Here is a 10,871-nt window from a genome sequence, read left to right as displayed (position 1 = left end):
ACCAGTCCCCGCAGCTCCCATTGGCCAGGAACGGGGAACCACAACCAATGGGTGCTTCAGGGGAGGTACCCGCAAGCGAGGGCAGCGCGCAGGGACGTGGTGCCGGCCGCAGGGACGTGGTGCCGGCCGCTTCTGGGAGCAGCGCGGGGCCAGGGCAGGCAGGCAGGGAGCCTGCCCTGGCCCCAGTGAGTGCTGCTGCCACCCCGGAGCCACTGCAGGTAAGCAGTGCTGGGCCAGAGCCCACACCCCAACCCCCTGCCCTGAACCCCCTGCCGCACCCCAACCCCCTGCCCTGAGCCCCCTCGTACACCCTGCACCCCTTCTCTGCCCCATCCCCTTACCCTGAGCCCCTTCCTGCACACCGCACCCCCTCCCACACCCCAATCCCCTGCCCCAGCCCTACATTCATGGCCCTTCATGCAATTTCCCCACCCAGATGTGGCCCTCGGGCCAAAAAGTTTGCCCACCCCTGATCTCTCAGGTCTTCCATCAATCTTCTTTTCTCAAGATTAAACACAACCAGTTTTTTTTTTTAACCTTTCCTAAGAGGTTTAGGAAACCTGACCTATGATTTTTTTATTTATTTTTTGTTCTCCTCTGGATTGTCTCCAATTTGTCCACATCTTTCTTAAAGTATGGTGCCCGGAACTGGGCAATACTCCAGCTGAGGCCTCACCAGTGCAAGGTAGAGCAGAATAACTACCTCCCGTGTCTTACCTACCACACTCCTGTTAATACAGCCCAGATTGTTATTAGCCTTTTTTTGCAAGTGTATCACATAGTGGATCACAAATTGAGTCTGAATCCACAATAACCGCCAGATACTTTTCTGCAGTACTACCGCCGATTTTGTACTTGTGCACTTCATTTTTCATTTCTAAGTGTAGTATTTTGCACTTGTCTTTACTAACTTTCATCTGGTTGATTTCAGACCCATTCTCCAATTTGATAAGGTCATTTTGAATGCTAATCCTGTCCTCCAAAGTGCTTACAGCCCCTCCCAGCTTGGTGTCAGCTACATTTTTTATAAGCATATTCTCCATTTCATTAGCTAAGTCATAAATGAAAATATTGAATGATATTGGACTCAGGACGGAACCCTGCAGGGCCCCATTTGATACGTCCTCCCAGTTTATCAATGGTTCATTGTCAAATACTCGGAGTATAGTTTTTCAACCAGTTGTGCACCCACTTTATAGTAATTTCATCTAGACCACATTTTCCTAGTTTGCTTATGAGTATGTCATGTAAGACTGTTTCAGAAGCCGTTAATCAAGATAGATCAGGTCTACTACATGCCCGTATCCACAAGGCCAGTAATCCATTATTTGTTCTTGACAAATCCAAGTTGGCAATGTATCACCCTATTATCCTCTAGGTGCTTATAACTGATCTTTTAATAATTTTGGTTAGAGATGTGATTTATTTAACTGAAATAGCTATGCTGTAACAACCTCTAGTGTGGACAGTTACATGGATATAAAGGTGGCTCATAGAAGAAAAAGCATAGCTTATTCCTCTTCCCATACAGGAATAGTTATCGTGATACCAGGGTGCTTTATACCGGTATAACTGCATCCACATTAGGGGGTTGTACCTCTTTATACCAGGATAGTTAAAGTGCTACAATTTGGTGTATGCAGACAAGCCCAGAGTCTCCTAGATCTCTTATTCCATACACAGCTAGCTAAAGGGTCCAAAGCAGCTTGACATTTCTTATATGGAAATTGAGAGATTTTTAAACCCAAAGTAATTCACTACAGGGTCAATCTCTTTCCTCATCTGTGCTTAAACCCTCTAGATTCCCAGAAGTAAATTCTCCTTTGGTGTCTGTTACCCCATCTTTTATACGATCAAAGTGAACCCTTACTGGGTCATTCTAAGGAAGAAGTATAGACCTCTGCAGCATTTTCTCTACTTCACATGCCACCCCCTCCCCCCACCACACACTTAGAACCTGTTCCTCTTGCATTTCTGTGCCTGTTACTCCCATTTAATGGGACTTGTGTGTACAGGGTTAGCAAGATTAACATGACTGAACCTGAGACTTGATCAGAATACAATTTTATCTAAATAAAAAGACACAGGAAAAAACAGTGGTGTGGCATAAATCTCTTATAGGCATGAATTTGGGATGGTTGCATTACAGAGTGAGTTATACACGACGATATCCCAAATATGTGCCAATAAAGCCTCACCACCATGTATTCTGCATAGGCCATGGCATGAAATAGCAGACATTACAACTGTCACTGGGGCAGAAGTGAATACCCAACTTATGCTTTTTTCTTTTCTTTTCTTTGCCGGGGGGGGTGGGGGAGGGGGGAAGTCTACATTCAAGGGAAAATATATTTTTATGCCAGGTTGATGTAAAAAAATCATGTCTGCTATTTAAACTTGCTCAAGAATTTAGAATATTGGGAGTCCTAGGGTGTTGAACTAATGGGCAAGGGAAGAGGCCAAAGGTGTGTGATAAATTTACTTTATCACACAACTGTCACCACCACCTGTGTGGTATAAAATGGTTTAACTGCCATAAGATTTGCTTCTTAACCCCCAAAATAATTATTTGAGCTTGGAATTTAGAGAAGCCACTGCTGAACTCCATTTAACAACAACAACAGATGCTTCAAGCCCAACCATTCACCCATTTTTACAGAATATTCCCCCCACATCCCTATAAATACACCAAAACTAATGATTCCTTAAACTAGAATTGATGTCTTAAACGTAATTGAACACTAGGGGTGTCTGACAAGTCTCTGGCCACCAAATGAACGGAAACAGGAATGCAAAATATTCCAGTTCTCTGAATATACAAGACCAAATAAGGCCCAAATGCCAAGAGAATAAACACAAGGCTAATCTACCAAGTTTGGGCAAATGTGAATTAGAGTTCTCTAATGCTGCAGATATTACTTTGCAGGGTAAACTAATTCTCCCTGCTGCAAATGTGTACACTTATTCCTATTTAAAAAGGAAGCCTCTGTGTAAGCTGCATAGATCTTTGTAAATTCAACTGCCCATTTATCACAACTGTATAATCATGAAGACTATGAATAAATCATTTGACAAACAGATAAAGTTATACATTCTGGACTAACAAAAACAATTTAAAATTGTTCATATAACCACTCGTTTTGAAAATGCCAGAAGGATAGCTAGTATTTGGACGTTGCCTGAAGGACTTGACAAACTGTTTATATAAAGGAAGAAAGACCTTGAATTTCAGGAAATAGATGTGTAGAAAACTTTCTTCTAACAGAAAATAAAGTTCCATTTGTACCACACTGGTTTGCAAGACATTAAACAGACTGTATTGGCAGCTGATATCCAGATTCCAATAAACTTCATTTTCTAAATTAAACACTTATCTACAGCAAAAATTGCTACATAAGTGACATTTATTAACGTTCTGCTATATTTACAGTTTTAACATAGTAAAACTCCAAAGTGAATTACCACTTGGCAGAAAGCACGAAAGTGCACATTAAATCTACACTTATAATGCATCATAGTTTCTGCTAACACAAATTATAAAAGCAAGAATTACAGGTATGTTAGGGATCATCTCAAAAGTCCCAAAGCCAAAAAAAAAAAAAAATTAAAAAAAGAGACCTCTCTTTTGCAAGGTCAGATTTTTTTATACAAAGTTGCATTGTGATCTTTGAGCTTTACACTACCAGCATATATTGCGAAAATCCCTATATAGTCCAAAAAGTATGCAGTATGAAAGTAAAATATCCTGCAAGGTTTAGAAGAGACTATAAAAAAAACAATACTGGTGCCACCTTCAAAATACTTTTTCCCCCAATTATGCCATAATGAATCTATTGTGCACACAGATTTTACTTTCAGGTATAGAGACAGGACAGTTTTAGATTTAACAGCAGATAAGTATATGCAGAAATGTAGTCATAACAAAACAGTCTTCTAAACTTTTGAGAAAACCCCTTTAAAATAGCCAGCATTATACATTATTTTACACTAAAATATTGGATTCCAGAATAATTTTTTAAGATGGAGAATGACATAAAGCAAGACTGCCCCCTAGTGCCTAGAGGGGCATAGCTCATGCTATACTACAAATACTATATAAGGCATTATTAGTACATCACAGACTTGACTGCAATAGCTTTTACAAACATTAGCCCACTAATGAGTCAATGATTACAGAATTCTGCATTAACTATTAAAATTTTACACCTAGAAACAGTACTTTTATTTATTTATTTTAAAGCAGGTGATTATTTTTTCTTGTGTTCAGAGTCTTGATTCACTTCCTGCAGGTGTCCTGTTACTTCTTGAGGGAGAATTCACTAACGCAGGAAGACATTTGCCAGAAAACATCTGTCAGAGAAGGATATTGAATATTGAAACTATAGTTAGATTGTTATTTTGGTTAAGAAAAGGAAGTAGGTCACAAAGAGTGCAGGATGTCGGAAGACATACGACATGCATCTGAGGCATAGTTACAAGATTACAGCGATGGCACAATTACACAGTAGTTTTCTGCCTATTCGACAATTTCAAAGAGTTCAAACCCTTTTAGAACGTAAAGCAACAGAAAAAGAAAGAACGTGCCAGATTCTGATCTTGGTTCTCCTGGTGTAAATCCATAACAACGCCAGTCAAGGCACTGGAGTTAACCTGCATTTGAATAATGGCAGAGCAGATTTTGACCCCATGTTTGGTTTGGTTTGTCTGCGCCCTTAATATGGCTACATTCTAGTAAACATATGGGATACTGGAGAAGCCAAACCTCCTAAACTCTCTCTCCCAATTACTCTGGCTGGGATGTTTTTGCACCAAGTCTGAAACTAGTACACCTACTGTGTAGTTTGTATCCTCTGCTTGGCTACTGATTTGCTCTGCCAACTACATGCAGTCATATACCAGGAAGATTTCCAGCAGTGATAGATAACGTGACCCATTAGAACACAGTATTTAAACAGCATATGCCAAGCTTTCAGCCAGGTTCATTTTACTTTTAACTACTTTTGACTTGCACAAAGCACCCTCTCCCCAGTCCCTCAGAAAACTAAAACCAACAATCACCGTCCTAACAGTGACAGGTTCCAGAGTGTTCTGTGCACTTCTATCACTCACTCATAGTGGATAGGATTTTATTGAAGAACAACTCTGTTCGTTGTTTTGTTTTTTAAAGTGATACACACTGGCTTGTAGTTCAAGTTAACTAAAAGGAGTATTCTCAGAAAATCCCCACCCACTCCAAGTTCACAAGCCACTCGCAAGCAATGAGCCTTGGGCCTCTTCTGGAAGCCTGAGCCATGCTTCGGAATCTTTTATCCTCTCCTCATTCCATGTCCTCGCAAGGTCTATCAGTACAGGCATATTTGGAGAAGGTTATGATATGCTGGATTCCATCACCAAATTTAAATTACCTAATTCTAAAAGGAACAGTTCTTTAAGGAAAAGGAAGCAGAGAATACAACACTAACTTCTTCACAAGGTTCCCAATACATAGGTAGTGATTCTTTCCACCACCTACCTTCAATATTACTACAAATAGTGTAATTATAATATCCCCTCTATTATGCTCAGCATGTCTGGCTCTCATCAATGGTGTTCTGATGTGGGTGGAGTGCACAAGCAAGCGAACCATAATTAGAAGTAATATTTTCCTTTCTTCAGTGGTCAGCATTTTTCACAGCTATTTATTCTCTGAGACTTTAAGGGCATTTTAAAAGCAAAACAATTGAACAGCCTTATTTTGATGATGTCTACTTCAACTCTCTCAGAAGGAGAAGAAAGCGACACACGGGCAAGTGGAAGAGCTGGTCTTTTGTTCCTACAAAGCACCTACACAGACCATAGAGGCACAGCAGAGGTAGAAACCCCAGTGAGATATGTGCAGCTACAGCAGCTGCATGGGAACTGATCAAATATGTGCTGTAATGTTTTTAGAAGGATGCAATGCAGTTCAAATAGTTGACTTACACAAGTCAGTCTTTGGTATTATTGCTATGGACAAATCAGCCCCTATTTCATCATTAAGACAGAATTTTTAGAGAAGGATGGGGGTATACTCCTGGAGCTATGGGGAGAGTGAAGAGGGTAGTAAGAACTTTTTTGTTGTTTTGATTTACTGGCTGGCGGTTTGTGTATATCCAGATAGGATTTCTGTTGTTGTTGCTGGATGATCATTATTATGCTGTTATAAGACTTTCAGGGCACCTACAGCTCTTTGTATAGTTTGTTTTAAGTCTAAATAAATAAAACAGATGTGCTTTAACACAGGCCTGAAACTCCAACATTTAGGGCCACAAAATCCAGTAATAAAACTTTTTGTCTTCTCTGTAGTCAAATGTACACTTCACATATAATTACATTCAATTTGAACAAGACAAATTGTAATTTAATGCTAACCTCTAACATCCTCCAACTTTCATAATAAATCATTTTTAGATATATAATCAAGTTTTTTAACTTGTGAGAAAGTAGGTAGTGAAATAGCAGCTTCCCTTCACTGGCACCAGAAAATATAAAAGAGAAATCTGATTTGAGCAAGGATGCTATAGTGATACCAGAAGTGTTTTGTGGTGCTTCTCTTCAATATTTCACATTATAGGTTTATCTGAAGAGTCCAACAGAGTGCAGTTTAGGGCATGTTGAAACATCAAGGCCTAAATTTTCATAGTGCCTAATGTTTCTGGATGCCCCAATTGAGACATCTTAAAGAGGCCTGATTCAGAAAGTGCAGAGGACCCACACTTTGAAAGACAAGCCCCTTTAATGTATCTCAGGTTGGGCACCCAAAAATGTAGGCACAAAATCACTACTTGCATTTCAAAACGTAGGCTTCAAGGTCTATGTGACCAGGAACCAAGCAACTCCTATAAGAAATGAAGAGCTGCTTTCAGGAAAGAAGCAAATCAAGTCACTTGAAGAAGAGCAGAACATGAGTTGCTGGGACCAGAAATAGCTTTAGTATTCAAGTATTAAATAAGTGGCTGTACAGCTAGTAACAATGTGAATTTAAGAGGGGTTCAGAGGTTACCACAAACCCTAAGAAGGGGAAAACCCGAGCAAACCAACCCACCACACAGCAATTTCTTCTAATAGCATTTTCAGGTTCAGTTTAATAAAGCAGAACCACTTGCAATGTGTGTGGCTCCTGGCCTAGTGACAATGGAACAGGAAAACAAAGCCTTGGTTTTGAAGGCCAAACAATTTAATGACACCTGATTCAAAGTTTTGTTTTTCTACTATTACCCTGGTTACAACTGCTTCAGCTCTGTCCTGGGGAAATCTAGCTTCATAGAGCATCATGTTGCACTCATCATCTGGGAAGCAACCTCTTACTTACAGGGATTTTTTTCTGCCTCAAGAGAAAGAAAGTTAATCCTAGCCATAATCTATTGTAAGAAGGAAATTCACTAAACAAGTTGAACTACTTAAGCCTCCATCAAGGTCCCACCAAGATTTCAGCGAAAGACAAGAACAAGACAACATGTTCATGGGCAGCCCAAAAGTGGGTGAATTTTAGACGTTAAAAAAAAAAATCCTTAAAATTATTCAGGTACTACAATTAGTTAAAGGCATGTGGGAGTGGCTTTCAGAGTTTCTCCCAGAACTTGGCAGAGAATGAGTAATACAGAAAACCCAGATGAAGTGCTGGTTCTGGGACATAAGCCAAAGACATTGCTATATGCCTCTGCTCAGGCGTGGTCTGTGACCTTAACTCAAGTTGAAGGTATGTCACATGTTTCAAGCGCATTACTAGTTCTTAAAATCACATCCTCCAGGGTGCACAAGTGTAGCAAGCAATAGGGATCTGTTCTGGTATTTCAAATCTTGGAATCTAAAGCATCTAAAATTCCCTTCATCTAACTCTGGAACAGATACTTGATACTTCAAATTAAATTCCTGCTGTGCTGTCATAGGGAAGCTGGACTAAGAAGTATGTACAGTAGCTGGCAGCCCAGGAAATAAAATATCAGCCACTGGCTTTTGGCCTGCGAAATCATAGCAGAGCAGACCCAGCCTAAAGAAATTGCCCAGTAAAGTAAAACAAAAACAAAAAACAGCAAAAAAAAAAAAAAAAAAAAAAAAAAAAAAAGCTCAAAAGTGTGTAAGATTTACCTTTAGTAAATAAAGAGAACTCTGGTCCTGGGGAGAGTGGAAAATGTATCCGGCATCTTCCGAACCTTTGCATAATTGATAAATCCTCTGAGAAACAGCAGAAAGCCTAAGGGGAAAAAAAACACATTTGTTCAGTTAACAGAGTAACAGCCGTGTTAGTCTGTATTCGCAAAAAGAAAAGGAGTACTTGTGGCACCTTAGAGACTAACCAATTTATTTGAGCATAAGCTTTCGTGAGCTACAGCTCACTTCATCGGATGCATACTGTGGAAACTGCACAGTATGCATCCGATGAAGTGAGCTGTAGCTCACGAAAGCTTATGCTCAAATAAATTGGTTAGTCTCTAAGGTGCCACAAGTACTCCTTTTCTTTTTGTTCAGTTAAGAAACTGAATCTATATAATTTCCAATGTTTTCTTCTCTACTTAGGAAAGGACAGTCCATCTCACAATGTCTTACAGAGAAGGCCTCTGATTCTTAGCACTTGTGGCATTTAACTGAATATAGACTTGTTTCTGGACTATGATATTAAAGTTTTGGATTTCCATATTAATGAACAACAAGAAAGTTTGTCTTAAGGGTAAACTAATTACCAAGAAGTTAGTTCTACAAATCTGCAAGTCACCTAAAGAAATCTAAATTGCTAATTAGGATGAATGCTTTAGTGATCAAACCAATCTAGAAAAGGTAATAACTCAAATAAATGAGGAATAGTTTTATGAAATGTAGTCATGTTTCTTGGAAATTTATGATTATGTCACTAAAGATCCAGTACCATTTTCTCTGACATATTCAGTACAATTCTGCTGCATCTTTCTGCAGTTGATTTTTGTTCGTTCCTGGAGTGTTTCCTATCACGCATTTTACCTAATTTAAGAATCTTGGCATGTTTCGAGTTGCGTATACTAGGTTAGCAATTCTCAAACTGTGATTTGGGACCCCAAAGTGGGTCACGACCTCCTTTGAATGGGGTCACCAGGGCTGGCTTAGACTTGCTGGGGCCCAGAGCTGAAGCTCGAGCCCAACTGTCCAGGGCCGATGCCAAAGCCCGCAGGCTTCAGCCATGGACAGCAGGGCTCAGGTTGCAGGCCCCCTGACTAGGAGCTGAAGCCCTTGAGCAGTGGAGCTCAGGCTATGTCTAGTGTGTGTCCCTCATCCCCGGGCAGTGGGGCTTGGGCAGGCTCAGTCTTCAGTTCCCTCTCCTGGGGTCGTGAAGTAATTTTTGTTGTCAGAAGGTGGTCACGGTGCAATGAAGTTTGAGAACCCCTGTACTAAGTAAAGAAATTCTGCCACCTAGCGGTGACTTAATTTGTTGCACACAAAGGAGGTAAAAGAGTATTATTTAGTACTTAGGTAGCATTTTCCATCTGATGCTCTCAAAAACTGTGGAAGTATTGATGAACTAAGCCTCCTGCAGTGAAAGGAGAAAAAATAATTGTAGTAACATTAGAAGTGTACATTGTGGAACCAGAAACCTTATTGTCTGTCATGTTGCTGCTTATTTTATGTGTTTATATGTATTTTATATCTATCTATCTTATACATATGATTTGAGATCTCTGGATTAAGAGTGTTATAGAAAAGAGATTATTATTACTAATATATATTTGGTTGTGATACTTTTTTTATATTTAAACCTTACAGAAAATTTTATTAAATTTTATTAAAATATTACGAATTAGAAGCCCCAGTCCCCAAATACACCACTTTTGATGGGTTCTCTCGCTTGAGTAGGAGTTTGCAGGATCAAGCTCGAGAACAAAGTCTTTGAAACGAAAGCTGAAAACCGTGATACAAGAGATTTATCTTATTTACCATATGCACCATTGAAAGAACAGACCCAGCAAGTTTATGAATTGAATTACTTTTGAGGTAGATTTCAGTAGAAGATTGAAGGGAAAAATATATATAAAAAAATATTACTCATTTTCCCAATATGACAAACAATAATAAGGTTTCTGGTTCCACACTACACATTTCTGAGGTTATTACAATTATTTTTTCTCCTTTCACTGCAGGAGGCTTAGTTCATCAATGCTTCCAGTTTTTGAGAGCATCAGATGGAAAATGCTACTTAAGTACTAAATAATATTCTTTTACCTCCTTTGTGTGCATCAAATTAAGTCACTGCTAGATGGCAGAAATCCTTTACCTAGTACAGTACAAGAAACTCAGAGTATGCAAGATTCTTAAATTAGGTAAAAATGTGTCGTAGGCAAGACTCTGGGAACCAACAAAAGTCAGCTGCAAAAAGATGCAGCAGAATTGTACTAAATATGTCTGGGAAGACTTTGGGGTGGTCTTTTCAGGCAACAGGTTGCCTTAGAAAGGTGGTCTTTTGTACCAGTTTCACTGTACTATCACTTTTATTCTTCCACATAGATAGATTTACAGCTAAATATTAGCCACAGAGTCAAAGAACAGAATTGCTGAGTATCAGCTGGCTACAACTCCAGGAGGCATATTTGGAACAGTGACATGCATTACAGATTGATACTACAAAGTTAAGTATCACTTGGTACCCATATAACTGGTGTTTTGGTGCAGCAAAGTTGATCTACATATTTTTTGATACTTAATTTCTCAAAGGGCCCACCAGTCCTCATGATGGTCCCAAGAGCGACTGAGACTCAGTATAGGATTTAGAACAAATCACAGTCTACTTGCATTTTAATCACTTGAGTGCCATAGTCTAGTGACTCAACTCCTAGCAGCTACTGTCAGTGTGAGGAAGTGCTGCTCTCTGATTTTCTTACTCTTTTTTG

The 10,871-nt window shown here is 39.5% G+C and overlaps 1 protein-coding gene across 1 annotated transcript in view; it reads right to left on the bottom strand.

The window, feature by feature from the left end:
* Window positions 1-3,385: 3,385 nt before the first annotated feature.
* The window catches only part of NDFIP1 (Nedd4 family interacting protein 1), a 33,165-nt gene continuing 25,679 nt past the window's right edge, over window positions 3,386-10,871 (bottom strand). The window contains exons 7-8 of the mRNA XM_074960508.1: window positions 8,107-8,212; window positions 3,386-4,350 (exon numbers count right to left, since the gene is read on the bottom strand). Of these exons, the coding sequence (XP_074816609.1) occupies window positions 8,109-8,212 (104 nt within the window). The 3' untranslated portion in view covers window positions 3,386-4,350; window positions 8,107-8,108. The remainder of the gene's footprint in view (window positions 4,351-8,106; window positions 8,213-10,871) is intronic.

This window comes from Natator depressus, chromosome 8 (genome assembly GCF_965152275.1).
Source record: "Natator depressus isolate rNatDep1 chromosome 8, rNatDep2.hap1, whole genome shotgun sequence".
NCBI classification, from domain to species: domain Eukaryota; kingdom Metazoa; phylum Chordata; order Testudines; family Cheloniidae; genus Natator; species Natator depressus.
This window is presented reverse-complemented; position numbering and strand designations above follow the sequence as displayed.